This window comes from Aythya fuligula, chromosome 2 (genome assembly GCF_009819795.1).
Source record: "Aythya fuligula isolate bAytFul2 chromosome 2, bAytFul2.pri, whole genome shotgun sequence".
NCBI classification, from domain to species: domain Eukaryota; kingdom Metazoa; phylum Chordata; class Aves; order Anseriformes; family Anatidae; genus Aythya; species Aythya fuligula.
The window spans coordinates 113,807,068-113,832,985 of NC_045560.1; the positions used below are offsets into that span (position 1 = coordinate 113,807,068).

Sequence of the window (25,918 nt, forward strand, 5' to 3'; positions counted from 1 at the left end):
TTTAGATTAGGTGTTAGGAGGAAATGCTCCACTTGGACGATGACAAGGCACTGGCACAGGCTGCCCAGAGCAGCTGTGGATGCCCCATCCCTGGAGGTGTTCAAGACCAGTTTGGACAAGGCCCTGGGCAACCTGGTCTGGTGGGAGGTGTCCCTGCCCGTGGCAGGGGGGTTGGAACCAGGTGATCTTTAAGGTCCCTTCCAACCCAAGCTGTTCTGTGATTCTATGCTGCTGCAAATCATTTGTGGGCAACCCAGTTATTAAAGATTAAGCTTCATATAAACCATGACACATATTGCAATACATTTTTATACGTACATATACATTTACACACATATAAGCTTAAAGGAGAAGAATTTTGTGGGCACCAAGCATAAATTACTGTACAACAGGGTATACATGATCAGTGTAGCCTAAGTGGCTCTCAAGTTCAGAAGACTGAAGCGTATCAACCAACAGAAATAATCAGGGATGAAGCTGCCTACAGTAAACATGCTGACCTCAACCATGTCCAAATTACTGCTGAATTAGCATCCACATTTTAAGGCCTGCAATTATACAAAATGTTTTCTAAGGAAAATATGCTAAATAAAATTAACTTGCATCAGATGAGACTTGAGTGAACTGACACAGTTTAATACAAAGTTTGTGTTGCCAGTTCTACTGCAAGCTAATTTGTTCCCTTCACCAGTTAAAACATCAGCAAAGTTCAAGTAATGCTTTGACAGCCTACTAAACCCTATCAGTTCATTTTTCCGTAAGTGCTGAGCTAGCGGTGCCTTTTTCTGACCTTTGATTGCACTCTCAGAGGTGTCAGACAGCAGACCTGACCTGTTGCCAGGGCAGGATCTCAGAGCATCTCATTCACGCACTAACCTGTTCCTTAGCAGCTGCCTGGGTTTGACACCCCAGATTCAAACTGTCAAAGGAAGACTACGTTTGACACAGTGACCAGTCACCTTAAGATTAACTATTTAGTCACAGGAAGTATGAATAGCAAAATGGAACAAAAGTTTACAATAATTTGGTCTATTTGTGTATCCTACTTAAATGTGAGGTCTTCCTCACGTTTAAGACGTGTCCTCTGGATCTGCAGCAACATATTCCTTGGGAGCAGCTCCTGCATCCAGACAGAACAAGAACTGAACTCCTTCCAGATCTCCTGCTCTGTGCAAGCTAGAGCTTGGAAAAACAATGAACTTCAGTTGAAACATTTGCAGTTACGAGTGCAGGCAGTCTTACCTTCTGACCCATTTACTATGAAGGCACTCTTGTTTTCATTGTATCACACTCACTCCATTTTTAAGGAACAGAATCATTAATCTATGCATATATGCACACAGTTAATTAAGTACAATGTTCTGAACATTCAGACTGAAAATTAAGTACCTATTGTAAACATGCTGCTAATATGATACTGTTTTCAGCAATTAAGTCTAAACTAGTATCCAGTTAACTGTTCCTGGGACTACTCTCCATACTGAAAGGTCCTTTCTCCACATGTAATGGTTCCTGGTCTGTGTTCTTGCCTCAGCTGCACTGAGGAACCCTTTGGGAGAGTGTTAGTTGGCACAGACCAAAAGCACAGCAGGGACCACTTTACCATTTTAATGTTATGGATAATCAAGTTCCAGTGCACAGCGACATGCCTTGGAAGCGTTTAATTTACTAGCACAGTCCAGGGCAATAGCTATGACCATTTTAAGAGAAACTTTAAGATTGTTGGGGGCCATTAAACCAGCAAATGTTACGGATGGCTTACAATTATTGCAAATAGCTCATTAAGCAACCCTATGGTAAAATCTAGTACATGGCCATCCCCACTACTTAAAACTTTCCACTACAAGTTGCTCATAAGTTTGGATGTCTGAATCTCCCTTAGCTGCCATTCATGAAAGGGCTGAAAAAAAGCCTGTTACAACCACATAAGAATATGATATCAACAGATACCATTTAACAACTTTTACTAATAATCAAGACAGCAAAGGAGTATAAATGGCTCCTGCCCATAATTCCCATGGTTGCTGGAGAGTGGGGAAAAATGGGCAATTTGGCTCTTCCAGCATATTCAGATCGAAGATCAAAAACACCTGGCTCAAAGCTGCTTGCACCATAACAAAAGGCAAAAAAAGCTACGTGCCTGGGGTGCACAATTAATCATTAATAGAAAATGAGATACCAAATGCTGCCAGCATTCAAAAAAAAAAAAAAAAAGCTTCCTAGACCATTCTAGCTAGAAAAGGTCTCTTAAAAACTAGCTTTTAAAATGCCAACTTTCCAAATCTTCAAAATTTCTCCTTGGTGATGGGGAAAATCATCAGTTTTCCTCAGGGTGATTTGTATATAAAGCTCAAGGTTTTCACATGTGAAGTTGCTAGGAATACATTAGCAGTGGATGTGATAGTGACTGCCTGTTTGTATTTTAGTAAAGATCAAATATTTTTATCTTGCTAAGACCCCAACTGACTTCTTGCTGAAGTGAACACATTCTGACTTCTAAGTGCAAATGTCATGGATTTAAACCACATTTAAGTGATATTTGAGCTCCACTTACAATGATAAAAAAATTCCATCAAATATATATACCCATTCCTTGTACAACATATCAAACATCTCTGTTACAGCAAGCAACAACTGAACACCCAGTTGGAAGCTTGCTGTTGCTCAGAATTACACACTGAAGGCAGTACATCATGTTTGGGATGTGGCTATCCGTCACCACTTCAAGTACATAACAATAACCAAGAACTTGCAGTTAGTGCCCAAACAAACTGAAATCTGTGCTGTTCAGGTCAATGAGAGCCTGAAACTGAAATGCCCTTAATTGTGGAAAATTATACTTGATCTTCTCAAGTATAATTCTCTTCTCTTGACTTCTTCCTGTATGCAGCTGCTGGGCAGCTCTTGCTCTAAAATATGAATCTTTTCCTTTCTATTTTCCTCCATCTAGGGCAAATACAGGAATGAGGTCTCATTTATACTAGTGGCCTTGACACCATCCTTGACAGCACAGATTTAAGCCAGATTCAGGTATTTCTTTATGTCCAGTGCAGACACTCTTGAATGTCCAAGAATGACAGAGTGATGTCAGACCACAAATAGCATAAATGAAAATTAAGGCTTTACCTTCACAACACTGAAGAAATTCTGAAATTGTCTTAATTATATTGCAGATTATTATTCGTAACTAGGTATTTTCACAAAGGTAGTTTCCATTTTTAAATTAAAAATGGCATATTACCTTCTGAAATCTTTCATTCCAGAAAGCAGAGTGCAATGAGCTAGTCTCAGTTCAGCTGCAATTCTCTAACACCTTGATATTACAAACAGGCTTGTCTTCTCCACAACACATTAAAGTGATTTATTTCAAATTTGTAGCACACAACAAAGACAGTATCGAGATTTTTCCTATACAATTGAAAAAAAGCTATATCCCAAAACCTGATTAATACAATTATCTGTAATAAAGCTCTCATACTTCAGTAAGACTTACCTGCCACTGCTAAGATCTCCTTTTAGAATTACTGGCACAACACCAGTCATCTCTATTAAATGACATTTTAAACAATAAATCTTTTTTCTTCCCAGCTGAGCTATTTCAATCTTTTGTCCCTTCATAATTCTGGAGGATATCATTCAGCAGAGGGCAATATTAGATTTCATGCCTGTCTGTGGCAATAAATGCATCTAATTTCACGCCTAAAACAAATTTACCTGTTCGCTGAGCTGTATGACTTGAGTTTCCAAATCTTTATCTGATTTGGATGCTGAGCTGCTTGGTGCAGCTTTTTTTGCTGAAGATGGGCGAGAAGGTGTTGATCCTGGTTTAGAAGCTGGACTGGATTTAGCAGCACCTAAAAGGTACAATAAATAACAATGATCAAGACTTATCCCTGGGATAAATACACTCTTATTAACCTGATACTGAAATAAGCGTATTTACAGACAGCCATTCACACAATTACTTCAAGAATACAGTGGAAAAAGTTCCAGTGTTCTACCTTAGGAAAGGAAAAACTAGATTTCCCAGCAGTTTTACTTTGACCTTACTACTCAGAGTGAAGCGACTCCAAAAGTAAAATAAATAAAAATCAGATTAGGGGTATAAAGGTCCCTTAGCTGTCGGCAGCTTTCAGTTCTTAAAAAAAAAAAAAAAAAAAAAAAAAAAAAAAGATCCCATTAAGAGACAATTCCCCCAGCCCAATATTTACTGTACGTATCTATCTGCAATCCCCCCTGAGAAAGACAGACTTGAAATAAAGTCAGCTACACCGCCTGCGTGCTTCCCTCATTTTCACAGCAGCCCGTCACAGAGACGAGGCATTGAGATTCAGACAGCGCGGGCAGAACTCAATCCACCGGTGAACTCGCCGTTGCCATAGGGACCAAGCGATCTGTGCTGATCTGCTTAGGTTTCGCTATTTGTCTCCAATTACTTGCACTGCAGACCTGACTGAGCACAGGGAAATGCCTTCACCAGCAAGACCAGCAGCTACTAAGTACATACAGGCACTCCTCGCGGCACCAGTGGTGCACAAATGCCCCGTCAGAGAAACGTTGGTGAGACAGGCTTTGGAGAGCCTCATCATGGGAGCCTCAGCTGGCTCCCCACCCCACCAATGGGTCTTCTAAAGAAGAAAAAACACTTGTACAGATGTGCTCTGGGCTCCATAGCCTTCCTCCACTGTCAGCTTTTCTTGGCTCTGAAGCCAAGAGAAAGACCAAATCCAGTAAGTGCCCAAATGCCAGCTGAGCTCTGAACTTGCAGTTCATCACAGAATGCTTTGGGTTGGAAGGGACCTTACAGACCATCCAGCCCAAACCCCTGCCATGGGCAGGGACACCTACCCCCAGACCATGTTGCCCGAAGCCCCATCCAGCCTGGCCTTGAACACCTCCAGGGATGGAGCATCCACAGCTTCTCTGGGCAGCCTGTGCCAGGGCATCACCACCCTCACAGTAAGGAATTTATTCCTAATATTTAACCTAAATCTGATGGCCAGCTGCTCCCCTGAACCGAAGGAGGAGGACACACTTCAGATTGCTCCGCTTTGTCATTTTCACAACACATCTCCCATTTCAGACAACATTTTAATGGAGCAATGTGTTGGTAATGATGTTCTACAAATGCACCACCGGCATGAAAGCACAAGGGAAGGGAAAGAGAGGAAGGCGGTGGGGAAGAAGACTTGGAGACTGCCCATACGACCAAGGCATACAGGTCCTGCTGTCTTACTGACCTAGGCTTGAGTACAATGATCCCTTGGAGGAGCTGAAAAATGACGGGAAAGAACAGCAGTAATAGTTGTTTAAACTCACCTCCAGAAGACTTCAGATACCAGTACACAGACTCACTAAAGTTGGGAAAATTCAACATAGTCTATATGCCTGAAGATTTTTTTTTTTAAACCATCACACAGACCAGCAAAGAATAAATCACTAAGGGGAGGCAACTGAAAACGTCAAGATCTTTTGCTGCTATTTATTTCTGTGGGCAATCTAAGAAAAAAATTAGTCTGTTTTCATTATGCTTTTTCCAGGTTGGGTTGATATTTTGACTAACTAAAAGTCAGCTACTTCAGAATGGAATTGTTAAGGTGCTTTCAAAGCCAGGAAGATTACATTTATTTGGGTTAGCAGATAACTAGAAGAAAATAGGTGTTGAAATATGCAAGAGAAACACATGCATGAATGAAAATATGCATGAAATTATCACTTGGACTGTAGCACTCTAGCAGCATTGTTAAAAGACTTCACTCCCTGCTATCACGTTCAACTCAATTTCCCCATTTCTTATTGCTTCCTACAGCTGTAGAATGCAGTCTGGGACACGAGCTGAAACTTAAATGCTATAAAACAAGCTATGGACTTTCAGATGTGAGACCTTGGCCTACTCCTCTACCAACTATCCTTCTTTTTCAATGGCAGAACCAGACTTCCTCTTCAAGTACCCTCACAGAAGTGGAGGACATGCTGCTTATCTTTTTCCAAGGGCAGCACCCCCAGACCTAGCAGCTTCTCACAGTTTCCCCTCAGGGTTATAGTGCATGCCCTGAGCAAGGCAGGCTGTGCAGCTGCTGCACAGCGCTCCCTCTCCTGCTCAACCACCCCACAAGCAAGCTCAGTCTTTGTAGGCTATGGCACTGATCACAACAAGCCAAATCATTAGGCACACATCACTTTTCTGAACTGGAGAGAGAGTTAAGGACAGCACAAGCACAGACATTGACTCCTCAGGTACTGTGATTTGCAGCTGAGGCACCCTCCCAGAGCACACTGAACAATCTCACACCACCACCACCTGTGGACAGAGAGGACTGGAAAGTACCAAATACACGGCACTGTGTTCTGCCTTCCTTTGGAAGCCATAAAGCCTTCTGAATTTCTACAGTGAAATGCTACTAAGCTTTATAAAGTCCTAACAAATGAAAAGAAATTGACTTTTGCTGTGCTGCTCAGGATCAGCTGTTAAATCAACACGTATTCTAACTTCAGGAACACACTTATAAACCAGCTATATGATCTGAGCATTTCAGACACTATCAGCAACAGCTGGACAGAACTTAATTGCAACAGAATGCCTTGGGTTTTCTAATTTAAAATTTCCTGGAAGTAAAAAAAAAAAAAAAAAAAAAAGCTTTAATGCACATTTATTCTAAAACATTGTTTTTGCATTCAGCTCAGAGACAACCCTCCCATTTGTAACAGAAGCTTGATTTCATAAAGAAATTAAAGGATGCTGGTTTGTAGAGTACTGCGAAGTGCTTGAGACAGCCAGATATCTAAATGGAGATGAAAGATCATAATAGACCTTAATAACTTTGCTATTAAGCACCACAATGACTTTGCAGTCAATTAGTGCAGGCATAGAAGAACTCCTAATTTGTTGTTCATAGGTGCTACATAATACAAACAGTTCAAATTCTCTTCAATATTACATCTTCCATGAAAATATTTATTGTTCATCTCCAAAAAAATCATTTATACTGGTAGTTGTTTAGTAAGACTTTTCAGGCATCCCACATGACCTGCATCATAAAAAGTAGGTTTATTTGTTTTGCTTGGACAGCAGTCCATGAAGTCCTATTTCCATATTCTGAGAAAGCACAGTGTTTTATGCTAAAATCTTATATACAAAATACACTCTTATCAGCTCTTTTCACTGAACTCAGAGAACTGCATCTTAATCAGTGCTGTAAATGTTACCTATTACAGATTTGTTTCCACATGTACTGTAGATGTTTAAAGAGAAGTGCAGAGTCCTGCACTGAGAGGAGAGACGCCAGTCCCCAGAACACAGAAGGGGGTCAGCTGCCCAGAAAGCAGCACAGCAGAAAAGGACTTGGGGGTGGACACCAAGTTGGACATGAAGTTGGGCACTTTTCAGCGGTGCCCAGTCAGAGGAAAAGAGGCAGGAGTTGCAACTTGAAACGAGATAAATTGTATTTAAACTTCAGAAAAGAATCCTTTCCTATGTGGGTGATGGAGCACTGGCACAAGTCGCCCAGAGAGGTTGTGAGGTTTTCTCCTTGGTGATCTTCAAAAGCTGCCTGGATGTGGGCACCCTGCTCTGGGTGGCCCTGCCTGAGCAGGGGGTTGGAGCAGGAGACCTCCAGAGGTCCCTTCCAGCCTCCATCCTTCCATGAAAACTTCTATTCCAGAATGTTCTGCTTTTAGGTCAATACAGGGTTCAATTTGATATTTTTAAAATGTATTGCAGCTGCATCAATTAGCACCTGGATAACTTTTTGTACCTGCCCATGTAACACTAGCAGAGACGAGAAAAGTTCACTTTAGCACTGACTGCTTCTAAATACAAATTACTAAAGAGAAGATATTTTGTTCTTGTACTGAAATAAGCAAGATGAACTGATTTTGAAATACATTAGAGTTTTCTATCTGTGGGGCTCCAGAAACAATTACAAGTCAGCTTAATCTTAATTAAATATATCCCCACAGCTCCAGCTTTATTATTCTTTTCACTAAACACAAGCTTTACAGGCAGATGTGCACTTCCAAAATATGAAGCAGTACGTGTTGGCACTGTGTATGTTTTGGGTACAACAGAGCCAGGCTTCGGATGCCAGGTCGCTTTACATCCCGAGAGCGGTCTTGCAGACGAGACCTATTTAATGTTTAAAGACAGATTTTCCTTAAAGCTCTATGAGCAATTAGTGCTCTGTTAAATGTTTAGGTAAAATTGCAGGAAAACACAGGAATGACTGCAGTGTGGAAGTGTGAGGACAATGTGGAGTGCAATAGTAGCCCTGAGCAAGCAAGGCCTGGCTGAGCCCTCACAGCTATTGCTTCAGGGGAATTTGGGAACCACTTGCAGTGCATCATTCCAATTAAAAATTTTGAAATTTTATTAATTTCAAGTTGAAAAACTTCAGAAAGCAAATATTCCTGACTCATGCCGCAGAAGAATAAACAAACCCACCACGAGGCCACAGAGCTAGCAATTTATTCACCAACCCAAGTCTCAAATCACTTAAAACAAACGAGTGAGAACAGTAAGCAAATTAATACTCCCGCATGCTTATTGTTACAGCTACGTTGGGATGCAAGAAGCTGTTCAATTTAGGGATGCTTGGTGGCACTAGTGATGACAACTGATGCTTAATGGGAATGAAACGACCTTGGACAAAATCTGACAACTTGCAGCATCCCAACAAGCAGCAACCCGGCTGTTCTGTGGTACTGGCTTCCCTCGGGGCTGGCAGGACCCCTCTCTCCTCAGCTCCTCACACGTCCATCACTGCTGGCTCCAGCAGTCAGATGAGCTCTGCTCAGCAGTGCTGCCAGAGAGCTGGCAAAGAGACGTTTGTAATAATACCTGAACATGAAACACCAACCAAAAAATTTCAACCGAGCCACCCAAACGAGAACATACAATGGAGTCTACTTGTCAGATGAAAAAGTTTTGTTTGTGGCATGACGGCCTCAGTTCATCTTTAACAGGAGATGACTTGATAGACAGGAACTAACCACAGCCTTCTCCCCATCATAAAATGATGACTTCTCTTTAGATTTAAAATAATCAAAATTTAAATGGCCAACATTAATTCCTGTTAACTGAAACCCCTATTTTCTCTAGAAAAATCTTCAAGCATGCAAGCCTTCATCTTCAGTGAATGAAACCACTCCACATAGGCCTAACAGAAGAAAACGTTTTAAAATTTGAAGTGATCCAATAAAAACAACAAACAAAACACCACAACCCTAAGAATTACGAAATTCTGCAACTATCTACTTAGCCATCCCAAAAGGAAAACAAAAATCTGAAAAAATATTCAAAGTACATTGAAATACGAAAGATCGAGCAAAAAATTAAGCAAGATTTAAGTAAGGTGCCCATAATACGCTTAGTTGTAAGATGGCAATTTTCACCACTGTTTTTCAAACACTGTTGTCTCATTAAAAAAAAAAAAGTCCCTTTGCTCCTGCACTACAAGCAGGGTTGCTATGTGGTCTGAACTCTGTCTCAGTGAGTTTTAAAATTAAATTCTCCTGATGTGCATAGAGGGAGTGCATCTGTATGAAGGCTGAGCCATTTCCCCCCCCACCTCGCACATGCCGTTCCTGCGGGGCTGCACACTTCTTTGGCCTCACATGAACTAGACATAAAAGCATTTAAAATTTGTCACCTCGCAGCTCTTCCTATCTTCAAGCTCTTCCACATAGCTCTGGAGCAACACACCATAACCAACAGGGGTTACCAACTGCCTGCAATTTGGGGAAAAAGCAGCAGGTTTTGGTGGAAAGCAAAAAAAAAATGCATTGGAATGAGCTCTCTGGTCCCCCGGGATGCTTAATTATATCACCAACTGCTACAATAAAGACTGGTTTTGTTGAATATTTTTACCCCTCAAAATTAATTCGCAGCACTTCTGCCGCTACAGGGTGTACCATTTCCCTAAAGGACATGGGCATTTTTCTTGCGTAACTGGCTCTTCGATGGCGTACACACACACACACGTATATATATATAGCATCCGTGTACAAACAGTTCATTCTGCCCTGGTTATTTTCCCTGTCATAGCACGATTATTTTTAGCTCTCATGTGATCCGCCAGTATTTTCCAGCTCTGCTTTAGTCATCCTGCTCTCACAGAATATTTCAGAATAAGAAGACGAGCAGCCTTCAGATCTAAGAACCTCTCACATTTTTAGCTGGTACGTAAATAATTTTATTGAGCTGTCTTTTACCCACATATTTTTGACACTCCATACCCTGCAAAAAGCAGTGCCGTGTGGAGATTGGCTCCGATACAGAGGAAGGCTTACATAAGCCATTAGCTAAAATCCTGACCACCGGATCAAAATTTTCAATTTGATCAGATGAAGCTTTTCTGCCTCCTCTTTTTCCCACCCCCCCCCCCCCCCCCCCCCCCCCCCCCCTTACAGGAAGGATCAGAACCGGCACAAACAACCGGGCATGAACATTTTAATCCCTCACAATAATTGTGACTCTACATCTGTAGGCTGTTTACCACTGAGCTAGAGAAAAGCAAGAGCTGTAGGAGACCTAAAGGCTCAGGGCTGGCAGATGGCATCATATCCAAAAGCAGCTGTGGTACTGCTGGCAGAGAGCCTGCACGGGTGGGCTGTGCTGCTGGTTCCCCTCCGTAAAGGATGAAAACTTTGGTGTGAGAGCCTTTGGAAGGGGTAGGGAAACGGCTGTAGGTGTGCTCTGCGATTAGCACAAGAATGGGTGTGTTTTCAGACTTCTCCAGTTCTGGTTTGTTTTTAAAAGCATCTTGAAAAATGAAGTCTGGACCACACTTGGCTCTTGCAGAGACTGCAGGTAAATACCCACCTACAGGTGCAGAAAGCAGCAACCAGATACAGCGGGTCTGCCAAGCTTTAGTGTCAGGTTAAAACACCCCAAATAATACTAACTCATTACAGCTACCGTATTAGGGTAAGCTTTCAGAGTGCTCTCTAGGGATTTGACCACTTTTTTGGAAACTGAATCATATATCTTAGTCCACCCCCGAAAGGACAGTGCTAGAACCCCAGTTATGAATAATGAAAGAGATTAGCACCTCCTAAATCACTCAGAAACAAAGCTCTGGCAAAGAGCGCTGGAACAGCTATTCTGTGGAACAGTATGAATCATCTGAAACACACGTGAAATAACTAGGAGCTAAATATATTACTCCCTTAAATATGTACATACATCAATTTGGAATAGGCGGATTTAAAGGTCAGTGACAAAAACAAAAATACAATGCGAATGACTACCCGTAAGCCTACTTGCTCCTGAGACTGAACAGAAGATGCATACACATGGGTGCGTCTGCTGCATGCTGTTTAAATACTTTTGGATTATGTTAAAAGACCTGCTGGTTTCTTTATTTTATAGCACTACCGCATCTTTTTGTTTTGTTAATTATTTGAAATTCATTACAATTTCAAAGCCTCAGCGGTAAAGTAAAGCAAATCACATGTTAAAAATAGCATAAAGAAAACACACAAAAATAGAGGCAAGCTACTGTGGCAAACTGCAATTGATGCTGGCAAACGTTTACAGCATTGGTGTAAGAGGTTGCTGCATCAAGCAGCCCACAATGTTTATTGCTCCCACAACAAAGTCGGTGGAAGTAGAGCTGTGCCCTAAACCTCAGCTATTTCACCAAAGACCCAGGGTTGTGGAGTAACAAAACAAATCGGCATTAAAGTTATAGATAGCTATTTAAACTATGCCATCTGATGTTGCACTTACTCGTGGGCATACATTCCCTCTTTGTGATTGTATTATTGTGGAAGATGTAACTCCAGATGGGGCAGAGAATTCTTTGGTTGCTGTAGATCTCAGATTATTTTTTTTTTTCCTTTTTAGTATAAATGGCTAAGCTTATTTTACTCATATGGGCAGTGTCATTAAGGTTCCTATAACCACTGCAGTGCACACATGCATGTACAGGCACACACCCAAAACAGAGGTACAGAAGCACCTCTTTGATGAGCATTTCTCAGCTACCACATCCTACCAGCTTAACCCCAAACAGCAGAAGCTTAGGCACACACAAGCCTGCGGATGTGAACAGCCCTCCTCCCTGAGTGTCCTACACCAACAGGCACCCTGTAAGGGCTCCCATTCTTTTAAGCAATCAGGCAACATGACATTGTGAGGTGAGGCACAAAGACATCAGTGAAATTAAAACATGCTCAACTGGAAATTGGATAAACCTATGACTGACACATAACCAACACAGTCCTGTTCAACACAAGCAGCAATAAAAGATAGAACTCTTGCTTCACCTAGCCTCAGGCAACTCTATACCCTTCTTCCCTGGTTCAAAAAAAAAACCCACTACACTAGTGTCCTTCCCACCATAATTCCATACAATAATTAAATAATTTAATCAATACTTAAACAAGGCAGCTTTCCATGAAACAACTAACTTCCACAACCATAAAATCTTAACAGAAATCATCTCAGTTGTCCTACTCCATACAGAAGGCATGTGACATGCACTTATACAACCAGCAATAGGACATGAGATCATTGCGTCAACATCCAAATGAACTGGCTGCTTCCACTCCAACAGCAATTCTATTTCTCACCTCCACAGCTTTAATTTGGATGACATATTTGTGACTTAGGTAAAAACAGACCATTGGCAAAATGACTTAAACATGGTTTTTAATACCTTGTTTAATGGTATTCTAAATTCCAGTTTCTCAAATGGACCACACCATGGTATTAGCACTTGTTTCAAGACACCACACAGAAAATTATACCATACCAAGTCCTGAAATTCAAAAGCTTAGATGCAAGATGGTGCAAAACAAAGATGTGAAAAAACAAAACAAAACAGAACTTCAGAAGCTCAGAGCATCACTGGCCTGCTATTTGGTGCTAAACTTACTGGGAGCACTAAGGAGATGAAGGCAGCTGGCCAAATATGCTCACCTTTGACATCAGAAATGATCAGAGCAGAATGTGGAAATCAGTGTATGATTCCAAAGCTTAAGCCAGTCTAAAACTGAGGTTGCCTGCCCCTGTTGCCAGCACCAGTATATATCTGAGCCCATGAGAGAATACAGGTCACAGAATTATGCCAACTGAAAATCAATCATTATTGCCTGGGTTAGCACGAATAAGGTAAACCCAGGACACATCAATAAAGGAATTAAGTGTGCATACATGTGTGCTTATGTGTGTACAAACCTACATATCTCCAGGCAACCGACCCCAGCACCACATGTTTAGTGGTTAATTTAAAAAAAAAAAAAAGTTCTGTTCTCTTGTTCACTTAACTCAGTTATCAAGAAAAACAGCATCTGTTTAGTGACCAGTAGTGCCTCTATTACATAAATACTGAAGATCAGGCTTAGTTGTTTAGATCCTAGTTGCTTAGTTGCAGAAACACAAGGCAAAATGTGAAAGGACAGGTGTATCTTCAAGAATAAGCAACAGCTCCATGTTGCTTACATAGGGGACTAGCGTACCTGAGCAATAACCATGTGCAAAAGCACAAATCAATTTTTTTTTTCTTTCTAAACTGCACTTAGGATTTGACAACATAAGAAAAATAATTTAAGAAAATCAGCTCGGTTCCAATTTCCTGTATGGGTGGAGGTGTGTGAAAAAGCACACCCCCCATTTCCTTCTGTTGAATATACATGCACACACCACAGGCAGCAATCAGATGCTTAAAAGCCTTTTTCTTCACCATCAGATACCACTAGAGTCCACAAAATTTATATCAGAGCTTCAGTGGGGGAGGCCCTACCGCTGACAGAACTGGGCCTGACCAGACAGCACCATGAAAAGTTAACTTCTGCCATCTCAGATGCTAAGCCTATGACAACACAAGAAGATTGGCCTGCGCACATAAGGAAATAATTTCTAACTATTATTTAGATAAAATGGGTCACAGTTTATACTCATCTTCAGAGACAGAAATGGAATTCGTTATGATGCAAAATACCTGCAGTAGGAGAATTTGCATGGTGAGACTTTTTGGGCAGGTTAAAGATCTGTTCACCAGGATCTGGTGGGGGAAGAGCGTCTTGGCCTTGTCGAGCTTCCACGGGATCATATTCCTTTCCATCATAGTTAGCATCAAAGAACTTCTTAAACCATTGAATGAAATCTAAGTTGTCTTGGAAGCGCCCTTTGACCAGTTTTTCCACTGGAATGACCTGAAAGTTAGAATAGAGGTTCCAGTAAAAACATCATTGCCATTTTTAAATTAATACACACACAATTATTTTTGTTTTAAAAAAGCAAAACCCCAAACTTCTAACTCTTTCAGCATATATTCCTCTGACATAATTTTCTTCCTAAATGGGAACAAATTACGTTGGAATTGCAAGGGTCTTAAGAAATAAAAATGAAATAAAATGAAGACCCAGCCTTTAAACTAGCTCCATGGTATATGCGAGCTATATGCCAGCCTTTAAAACTGCTCTTCCAGAGTTACCCCTTTCTTCCTGCAGTGACAGCCGTGGTGAACGAAGCTATCCTTGGAATAGCACTACTCAGCTAACTGGGGATTTCTGTTTTTTAATGAATACGCTGCAGTTGGGCATACTAACGGTGACCAATTCTTCAAAAAAAAAAAAAAAAAGTCCAAAAGTTCCTTGCTCTGTTGTACTCTTTACTACAAAAGCCCAGTAGCTTTTCCAAGACATGCTGAAATTCAAACCAACCTACATTTTGGCAGTACATGTTCATCATATGAATTAACCCTGAGGTTTTAACCTTGTAATTTTTTTCCATTCCATATATAGCTATACATAGCATAACTTGTTGACCTGAAAAGGTTGACTAAAATGCCTATAAACTTTCAGCAGAAAAAAAGAGGCTATGGGGATGTCTCCATATCAATGCCCTACAAATTTTTTCACAGAAATGAAACATCCAAGAGGTGACCCGTGGCAGTGTTAGAGTGTAAGGAGGTACTTCTATAATGCTCTGCAGGAGGCGCAAGCTTCCCAAATGTTGTGGGCAGGGAGTACCAGAGGCAATGCTGAAGGATGACTGACTACCTTGCTTTGCTTGATCCGTACAGCTGATTAAAGAACCTGGTTAAATATTAATGCTTCTTGAATGCATTCAATTTTCAGCTGGAAAAAGGGTATCTAAAACTGTTTTAATTTTCATTTTTTCTTTTAGGCTAAGCCAACAGCAAAGCATTTTGTAAGTCTACGATACTCCAACAAGGATTCACATAGCATTTTGCATGTCTTTTCTCCTTGTCCCAATTGTGATATTTAATGCTCCATTGACAGAATAGAGCAAGTTTTCTGCCTATAGAAAAATCGACAGCGTTCAACTTTATTGGACCTTCTGATACTTCACTATCAAATCACTCAGTAAATAGAAGCACCCACAACTTTCCAGGAAATAATGAGGGTTTTCCTCTGCTTCATGGAAGTCTTGAGGGACTCCCTAATAAGGCTGTTTACTTTTCAGAATAAGGCAACACTGAAAGTCAGCGCAGAATCCTAAAATGATACACAGGCACCTCATTAAAACTTTAAGTATGAGAACATGATTTTTCATTATTCATTTTTATCAACATAGTAATTTATATTTGTGAGTTCAAACTCAAGCACAAATCCAACTCCTTATGGTTGTACAACAAGCCATTTCTAAGAGATCTCCATTCTTAACTTTAGAGAATCATATGCACGGGCCAACCTACCAAATCACTGGGTAAATCATTCCAGCTCTTGAATACTTGAAATTCCTTAAACCCAGTTTTGGACAAGAAACATGGAATACTTATAAGATCAGCATATTTCTAAGTAATTTTGTTAGAAATTCAGGTCATCAGTAATTTTACGGTATCTCAAATTAAGATTCTGGTGTTCAATGATGGCAAAGAATTTCCAACAGATGGTATTTTCTCAGAAGGGTCTCTGATATTAAGAAATAATGAGTTAGGCTCTACAATTTCTCAGCAGACACATGGACTCAATTTTCACTTTGTATCTTAACGAAGCATGCCAAATTTCTTCCCTCGTGCCCAAATACCCTTTTCAGATGATGAAAGATCAGGAACATCTTCACATACAACTTGTAACTCCAGTTCCAGTCAAAACTGGAAGTGGACTTAAGTGCTTTGAAGTTAGTTTCCCCTATTTATTGACTTTACTCAGCTTATACAGCTTGTGAAGCTTGAAGCGATTGAAATACAAATACAGAATTCCTACCTTATCCACATTCATTCTTTTAAACGATGCTTGCAGAAGCTTGAAGTTGTGAATGTATTCATGCTCCAGCTTTGCTTGAAACTTTACTTTCTTCAAGCTAATGCACCCTGGGAACAACATGTCCATGAACTGGCAGTAAGCTGCTCCTATAACAAGAGAATGCATTGACATTACATTGACATTAATCCAGATGCACCCAGCAAAGACCAAATGGCATTTATTGTCATGAGCAGAAAGCAACCGTGCTGAGTAAGTCTCTCTGTGGTTGTCCAACTCGATGCACCCAAGATTACTTGGCTAATGTACGATGAACAGTGTGACATACTCTGTGGAGTTTTTCCCATTCATTCCGGATGCACACAGCACTGTTGTACAACAACTGAAGAACCACCATGACTAATGCAAAGTGAATCTTTCTTCTATTTAAAACTGATGTTCTTGGAGTCCCTGTACACAGTAGGACTGTCCATACAGTCAGGAGATCACAGGCAGAATGGAAGTCTCCTAATAAGCTCCTTCAAACTTCACAGCCCCCTGAATTCAGCCAAGCCATGATCTTATTTTTTCTGGCAACTGAAGTTGGAAGCAATCCTATAGACTAGTGCCAATCAAGTCCAAGGCAATCATTCAAGATTACATCAAACCACGATTTAAAATAAAATTGCAAAGTTCCAGCTTGTTAAAACACACTAGTCATTTTCATCCCCTCTAAAAACAAGCTTCGTTACTGATCTTTATCGCCTGTGAAAAGCATTTAAATAAGCAGACTTTAGCACAGTCCACCCACTGCACCTAATTTGAGAAGCTGGGCTGCAAGCTTTTGTTCTCACTCAAAACAACAAGGTTGCTAAGTTCAACTTTGCTAAGTTCAATTTTGAGGGCTATCTGAACTTACATATTAGAAGGTATGGGCGTGGATCTATAACCAATCCAGCACAGAGAGGGAAGTACATTGAAAAACTCCTAACCAGCGTACTGACTACAGCTAATACCTTGTATGTAGAGATCTTCCCCCTACAACATTATCATGTCATTATCATTTGCAAAATAAGTCTGTATTGTCGACTAACTTAAGTGTTTGAACGTTTTGAGCCTTAATTTCCAAGGAAATCTGAGGAAAACCAATCTCAGTTCTTCAGAAGTGTTTTCTAACCCACAAATGCTTTATAATCAGCGAAGATTCACTGAAGCACATTTCTGAAGCATAGGGTTGTTGAGCGTGTTAGGTCTCCACTTGAATACACGAGCCAGATAAATCATCACCTAAATACTCAAAAGTTAAATTTCACTTCCCCACAAAAAAAAGACTTCTGTGCTCTTAGTGCAAATCCATTTCAATAAACTTAAGCAGCCAAAGCTCACCTATGAGAGCTATTTTATCAAAAAAATCTGCTTATTGCTCATGCAGAAGCTCAATTAACAAATTGGGCACCTGGCTTGTCCAGTTTTACAGGAGTGGCAACAATAATTGAAACTTTAACACATTTTTCTCCATGGGTATACATGTGTTTCAATAGCACCAACTTTATGCATCCAGTAGCTCTCATTCTGTGTCTATTTAAGCATGGTATAAAGGGTTACAGAGCTTGTAACTTCCCCTAAAGAGATGTATAGAGTAAGAGTGGAGTCCAAAACCATTCCCTAAAATAGTGATATGAAATTTGATCAGGGACTTAACAAGATCAAGCCATAGTGCTGAAAAACACTTTTTTTTTTTTTTTTTAAATATCTCTTAATCTTGCCTAGCTTTGTGGAGGAAAACCGTCAAAAAAAATACACCTGATTTTCCAAGGACACCTTGTACTTAGCTGTTTGCAATGGTTTTGATATGATTAGGAATCTAAGATATTCCCTAAAGAAAAATAACCCTTCTGGCAGACTGCAAACATCAGATGACAAAATTTGCATCTTCTTATATAAAACTATATAAACAGAATTAGTTATTCAAACCTCATCCTCAGCAAGAGAACTAGCAAATGTGGAGCAACAGAAAACTGACATTACAATTAAAACTATGGTTAAGCAGATAGCGCATGGCTTGACTACATTTATTACTGTTTAATTCCATGCAAAAAGATTATTATGCAATCATTTCATGTTATAAATTGAATTTGTTCCTAACTCTGCCCTTTCATCCCCCCCCATATCCCAATTATAAGCTTTACTCTGATATCTAAATAATTGCCTGGAGGTCTTGAAAATGCACTGTGCAACCTTTCATCTCCATCCTTTTAGACAACTAGAAACCTAAAATGTTCACATGAGATTTCCTCGTCCTGCTCGTAATGCAAATTCCATTTGCTTGCCTTTAGACAGAGTCTTCCTTACTAGGTTTAAGACTCTACTTAAGACATTTCCTTGTGTTTCTTCTCCTCATTCAGACAGTTGTTTCTGTAGTTTGTGAGCCAGGAGGTAGCCCCAGGTTTGCACAGCGCTCGAGGGTAGCAAACACTGGCATACATCCACGTGACTGTACACACCCGGTCTCTCACACAATAACGAAGCCTGATGCCAGACTCTTTCCCCAACAGGAGGATTTTATCACATCGACAAAAGCAATTTATTAAAATGCTCCTTCCTGAAGTGCAGAGGCAACATACAAATACAGACTGAACTAAACGCTACCAACTACAGAAAGAAGAAACTCCGTGACCCACAAATAGCAGAAGTGAAAGTTAAAAGTATCATTAAAGCTAACTGGGGCTACCTGATTTTAGACATCAAAGATGTCTATATACATGTACACAAATACACTTAATATATAGGCAATATTTATTTTGGATTTTGCCCCCTAAAGCCTGTAGCTGTCACACTGCATTAGGATGCCAGCGCAGCAGAACCAGGACACTGCTTTCTACGCTGCCAACTGTTGAGATTTCACGGAGGCAGCCGGAAAAGCGGGATGGTGGAAGTTATGCAAGACTGCAGTGCCTGCACTTCACAGCCACAGCACATAGGCACGCGGTCCTCTGCACGCTGGGCAGCACTTTGGGTCTATTCAACATACCATGCAACTGATGCTTCACTGCAGCTGCCTGGGAAAGGAGCATCCTTAACATAATGTAAAGAACTGCAATGGAGATAACAATGTCATGGCTTTTGACAGATAGCTCTTGCATAATTTACATGGACAAATGGGTTTTTATGCCATTATGTTTTATTCAAGATTTAAAAACCTGCATGTGTTCTCTGGGAAATAAAGCATACCCCCCCCCAAAAAAAAATAAAATAAAATGACCAAAAAATCCTCACCCCAAACCTAACAAATCTCTACACCACAGTACTACCTGCCCCAAACTGCCCTCAGAGTACATCTCTCTGTGACCAAGAAATTTTTGTATACATAAAAAAACTTTTGTATACATAAAGCATAAACACTAAAAAAGAAATAGTATGAAATCTCTTCAAACAACAGATGGAAACTAAAGGTGGTGGCACTGCAGAAGAGACTATTGGATGTGGGAGACACGTCGATGTTAAAACCCTCCTACTCCATATTAGCAAACAAGCAATTTTGAATCCCTGTGCAAAACCCCTTTCATTTTTCCATCCAGAATATTGACACAGCCACCAATTATGAGAGAGATTCGCGGGCCAGATGCCAAAACCAACCCGCAAACACAATTAGTGAGCAGGAACTCCACGCTCGCTTTCACGGTGAAGGGCACGGCAGCAGCCCATGAGGCTCCATCCAGCTGGCACACCCGGCAAAAACCGTTCTACTTGACTTGCTTCTAATATTTATAGGAAAATAACGGGGCAAAGTCACCACGGTTAGTCTTGGTAGCATTGAATCTGGCGGGCACACTGGATGCTGCTGCTTCAGGCCGAGGGGAGGCCTATGACTCATTTTCTTCCCCTCCTCTCCAGAAGGAATTTCGCTGCGGCCGAGATGGAAAAGCCCAGCAGCACCGCTGGCTTCAGGCACGGCCGCGTGTGGCCGGCCGCACTGCCAGCCTGCTGCTTGTGCTGCTGGGTTTTAGTGCATTTCGGTGGGTTTGCTGGGCAGGCGGAGGGCAGAGGAGGGGAAGGGCTGCATTCAGATACAGCAAAGCCAAGTGAGAAGTGAAGAGGTTGTTGTTAAAGCTAGATTTTCTCCTCTCTCTCTCCCATCTTAAGGCTGAACCATCCAAAAGTGTAAACTAGTGTTTTCTTGATAATAGAGATACTTCTGCTTCTGACTACTCCAGTCACAAGGAAATTGAAGGAGATAAATGAAATCAAGAGAACACCATTCACTGCAAGCTTTTACTGCTCAGAAAACCTCCTAAACTGCAGCTGAAGAGCAAGACTAGATCCTTGCTTTTTTGAACATGTATATTTATAACGTTTATAAATTAAAATCACAGTATTTGCACACTATGAAATACTACAATATGAACACAAGCACGCCCAAGTTAATATATGCCCTCTATAGGAGTTGTCAGGTCATTCCTTCACATCCTGTCCCTCCTCGTTCATCCCTCCAACCCTGCACCACATGGAGGAAAGACCTCAGCAAGTCACAAAAAACCACAGCAGACAACGTGGGAACACAAAGGGCCTGTGAAAAAGCAGGGCCTGTCTCAGTGTGTGGGTGCGTTAGTTTAGTCCTGAGGTCAAAACCACAGCAGAAGAAACTAAGCTCCAAACTAGAATTTTGCTGGAAACGTTTAATAGAAATTTTGCTCTAAAACCAGCATGCAATTCAAGCTTAAGCATTTTAACTGGGCCTCAGTTTGATTGCCAGACACTTATTTTTGAAAAAAAAAAAAAATAAAAAAAAATAAAAAAAATAAAAAAAATACATTTGTGAAAAAGACTGACTGCACCTTTTTTTGTAATTATATTTTTTGTTTGCTTTAAGCTTTTTTTTTTTTAAAGATAACCTAAAAAAAAATCCCATCCCATTAGACAGAAATTCCTTCAAATTATTCATTCACTCCAAAGTTGCAACAACCTAACCACGCGTTTGGAAAATACAGCATTATTTGTACGCACATTAGTCATAAGTGCCTCGGTTCACTACAGCCACGGTTGCTAACACTGATGGGAAAATGCACACACCCTGTGTTTCTGTTGCTGAGGGAACAAAAAAAAAGGGCAGGAACTTGCAAGGAGCATGTATGACATAATATTTTTGATAAGAAATGGGGAAAAAAAGCAAAGGCCAGCAACCACTGCGTGTAGTACGGTGAAACTGTGAGCTTAGGTTTTGCTTCCAGCTTCCTAGAATCGCTTCCTTGGAAGTGACACAAGGGTAGGGACACAGCAGGTTTCTGATGTAGGTATCAGGGTATGGGCTTTTATTTAGATTTCAAATGTGTTCTTCCATTATGTCACTCTTACTGTTTTCTTAAAAAGCTGGGCATGTCTATGAGCATCATGTTGAGTTACCTACAGCCTGGGGTTTAAGCAATGCTATAGCTTGTGTAGAGCGCTCCATCAGAGGCCACCGCTTTCCCACTTGTATTTGCGCTTCTAGCAACACCTGCATGGCTGAGGACATGGGTCAACAAACTTCTGTTTCTCCAATAAACCAAAAACCACTGATTTAAGAGATTTCAGCCCATTTCCTGAATGGGCTTTTTTTTTTTTTTTTTTTTTTTTTTTTTGAATTTTCCGAATGCTTGAGCCCACTACAACTTACTGCCTTAATGGTAGAGAAGCCAGATGTGCATCAGTGAAGCAATGCTGGCTTGAGCTTTGCCCTTCCCACTAACAGTCTTGGGAGGGCACTTAAAAAAAAATTAAATCCAGATTAGGATGCAGCCCTGCACTCTTGCAAACAGCTGCAGAAGCAGAGCTCCTGTAAGGGCAGAGAGATTGCCTGCACGCAGTCAGGAGCTCTGCAGAGCAGCACTGCCACAGAAAACAGCATCCAGAACTACCTGCCTCCTACAGACATTACCCACTGGGACTGAGGTGCATGAAACTGAATGATGTTTGCTTTGGAAACTCTGCTCACTGCAGGTGGGGCTGTTGCGGGAGGTAATCCAGGATATCCACTGATCGTTTTAAATAACGGACAGTGGAGGGAGGTTTCCCCTGTGCTAGCTTGTATTCTCTTAAATGCCTACCTCATTAAGCTCCTCATTAAAAACTCCGCTGTGCAAGATTTATACTTAATTTTTAGTAATAATTTTGGAATTCGTTAATTTTGAAATGGGCAGACCAGAAAACAAAAAACAAAACAAAAAACATGCACCAAGCAAAATCTAACAAGCTCTTTAAAACGGGGGAAGATTAAGCAAGCAATGGCAAGTGACAACTTTATGAGTAATTAAACAGAAAGAGGTGAAAACCTCATTAAATTTCTATTCCTCCCAAATTCTGAATAACGTTAAATATATATATATATATATATATATATATATATATATATATATGCATGTATGTATGTTGGCTGAATGTCTCAAGATACTGCTTTGCAAGCTTCCCCAGAAAGTTTTGGAAACGATCTTAAATGCGATCATCAACATCCATTATATCCCTCTAATCCTAAACATCATATGGAAGACATTAAAGAGTCATTTACACTGAGCATCCTCTGTGCTGCAGGACCCCAGAGCAACATGCCAGTTCCTTGAAACATGGCTTGGTTTCACAGTGCATCGAGCCTTGTTTTAATCACGTTTCCAAGCTGCTCTAGCGACCCAGACATTGCAAGGCTGGAAACTGGAAAAAACAACGTTGAAAGATGCTTCAGCTCAGCCTGCACTAACACACCAGGCTGTGCAGAAACCGTGTTGGCACCGAATGCCCCAGCAGGGTGCTATAACGCAGATTTTAGTAATACATATAGGTTTATATAGACACTGGGCAAAATACACATTCTGAGGCAGGAAAAAATGAAAAAAATCCTGTGCATGTAAGTCCCTCAGAAGAAGGGAGCAGCTCTCCTCACTGTGACTCACCAGCCATCGCAAGGGACAGTGGCCCATAGAGACTGTGGTGAAGCTCTCCCCAAAATCCCAAGCCCTGAAGGCAGCACAAACCCACATGCAGAACATCTGCTGTGCCAGCACACTGCTCTCCTTGCTTCAAGGTGGCAGGTGAGATACCAAAAAACACATTCATACGGTGCCACATATGCTCACAGAAGGTACACCAACTGATATGTGGTACCAACTTCAATAGTAGCCACATGAAAAACACCCAATTGCAAAAACCGGGAGAGCATCAGAGTCTAAAATTTCAAAATGCTGAACCATATGCTCTTTCGACGGAATGGTCATTTATTAAAAGCCAGGGAGATAATAAAACATGGTTAATCCTTGTTCCTTGCACACAAATCCTGAAAGACAGAAGGTCTGCCTGCACTGGAGAGCAAACAGTTTGCAAGTTTGTAATTCTACTGGGAATGTTCAAATGGGTAGGGGGGGAAGACTCTGCATCTCCTTCACCTCAAAGGCTTGCATGAGCAGAGCTGAGACAGAAGTTATACTTCGCCTTAGGCTGCATTTTCTTTTCTATATCCATTCACCATTTCTAGTTTCCTTGCTCATAATTTGTATAGCTTGTGTACTTTGTTTATAATTGTATTGTTTTGTTTATAATTGTATAATGTATTATTTTGTATTACTTTGTTTATAATTGTATATGTATTATTCCTTTATATGTGATGTGTAAGCCCTCTATAGTCTCCTGCAGCATTCCCCTGCCTGACTCTTATTTTGAATATACTCTCGTGCAGCAGCCAAACACTCCTGAAAAGCCTTGTAACAAGTTCACTCTGTATTCCCTACAGATGAAAAATGGCCTTAGTAAAGAAAATTCAGTTATAAGCTATTTAGTCAGAATTGTTTTTAAGAAGCCACTGTGCATTCATTACAAAAATAGCATGACTCCCAAGAAACAACTAGTGACATAATTCATTTGAAACTCTTATTCCCCATGCTTATGGGTGTTGCACATGGGGCCCTAATACATTAAGTCTTTTCAGTTTTTCCTCTATTATTCTTCACTCAGCAATACCAAATTAAATGCTCCCAAAGCCTACTGCCCACCTAAAGGCAAGGCTCGCTATGCCTTGAATTATAAATATGGATCATATCCTTCATTTCCATGCTAACAGTCTCCCATGAAGCCAAACCTAGAGACCAAAACTGACAAAATGACACTCACCTAAAGCTTAGGGAAATGCTTTGCTGCGAGATGCTTGGGGAGATTGTCTCGTGTTGTCAAAACTAAATTACCAGAGGAGCTGCACACTAAATGTGGGCTCTCTGGTGCTGCATCCATCCATAACCTGGCCTTTTTGGCACATCACAACTACAGCAGGCATTCAGAAAGCTCAGGGGAGCATTGCTCGGCCTATTTAGCAAGGACAAACACAAGACTCATGAAGAATACAAACACTTTATGACTAATCCAGACTCTTCCTTTGCCACCTCTCATCCTAGCTCTGCTCCTGTAACTGGCAATGGGGGAACAGGCTGGTACTTCCCCTGCACGTGTACTACCCAAGCTACTTCACAGCGGGGCAATGAGGAAAAAAAAGAAGGGCTGACTGTCTTTTCGTTATTACAAACTGTCAGGTTAAGCTCTAGGTATGCCTTTCAGCTCTGAATAAAGCCCTCAAAGGCAGAACATCACATTATTCCTTACTGCTTAAGCTTGGATTGACCAAAATTATCGCTAGGCTGGCTGCAAAATGTAGGCACATGCGAGGTCTCACAGGTGCTGGAGATGGCTGTACAGCACATACAGTTGGCTCAAGCCTCCTGAAAGTAAAGCCTCTGAGCTTTACATCCAGACTTAGCACCCTCAACCCCTCCTGCCTCACTTTGTGTGGTCTTGCATTTATCTTTTTCTGGCCTTTCGATTGCTCCTTGTTAGCAAAAATGAACAAAAACTGAATAGGCATATCACAGCATGACCAATTTTAATGCTTTTTTTCTTAAAAGCTGGTTATAAAAATTCAGTTGCAGTGGCTCTGAAGTTCACCATTAATGCTGTGAAATGCTTCACAGTGTTACAGAGGTTCCCACATGCTCCTTCTCTTTGAAGTCTCTGAGAAATTCTCATGTTTTACGGAAACTAATGTTAAGCTGGATGAAGGCTGCCAACGCTTTAAGGAGCATCAGCCAGAGGAATGCCAGGAAGAATGAATTAGTTCGGCTGCTCTCAGGCTCTGGTCCATGCTGCGCCTGCTGGTGCTTTGCCTGCTAGCTGGCCAGTCGCTTCTGCTACCGCTCCTCTTCCTTCCGTCTTGCAAACTGCACTAGAAGTACACTAAATAAACTATCTGTGCATGAAAAACTACTCATTGTTCATGTGCTGTACTAAATTAAGTAGAGACAGATTCCCAAATTCCATCTCTTTACTCCCTGCAAAGATGTCCTGCATCAGCATGTGACAAACTGCAGTCTCAGATGGAAAGGACAACCACCAGTAGGACTGCTGGAGCACTGCAGACACCAAAGCACAACAGAGTTTAGCAGAGTTCATCAGTGCAGAGATGGAAGTGCTCTGGAGCACAGAAGGGACTGCGCTAGCAGGGGAGAACGCTTCTTCAGATAAGCAGACATTAAAACCCATTTGTGGACTTATCAAACATCAACCTAAAAGTAACAATGCATGCATATCTGGACTATCAAACCAAATGGTGAAATTCAAGTTTACAGGTTTGACCCATTAGGATACAAACATCACAAAAGCATCAAGTAACAACAGCAATTAATGCAAACCAGGAAGTTCTAAAGGAAGAAAAAAAATAATTTTACGCAGGATGGAGTAAGAGCTCTTAATGAAACAACCT

At 40.9% G+C, this 25,918-nt stretch overlaps 1 protein-coding gene across 3 annotated transcripts in view; it reads right to left on the minus strand.

Annotated features, from left to right (window-relative positions):
- MAPRE2 (microtubule associated protein RP/EB family member 2) overlaps window positions 1-25,918 on the minus strand; it is a 98,165-nt gene that overhangs the window by 11,294 nt on the left and 60,953 nt on the right. For all 3 annotated transcript variants that reach the window (XM_032181227.1, XM_032181226.1, XM_032181224.1), the window contains 3 exons: window positions 16,177-16,322; window positions 13,944-14,157; window positions 3,715-3,854 (listed from right to left, as the gene is read on the minus strand). In XM_032181227.1, coding sequence (XP_032037118.1) covers window positions 3,715-3,854; window positions 13,944-14,157; window positions 16,177-16,322 — 500 coding nt within the window. The remainder of the gene's footprint in view (window positions 1-3,714; window positions 3,855-13,943; window positions 14,158-16,176; window positions 16,323-25,918) is intronic.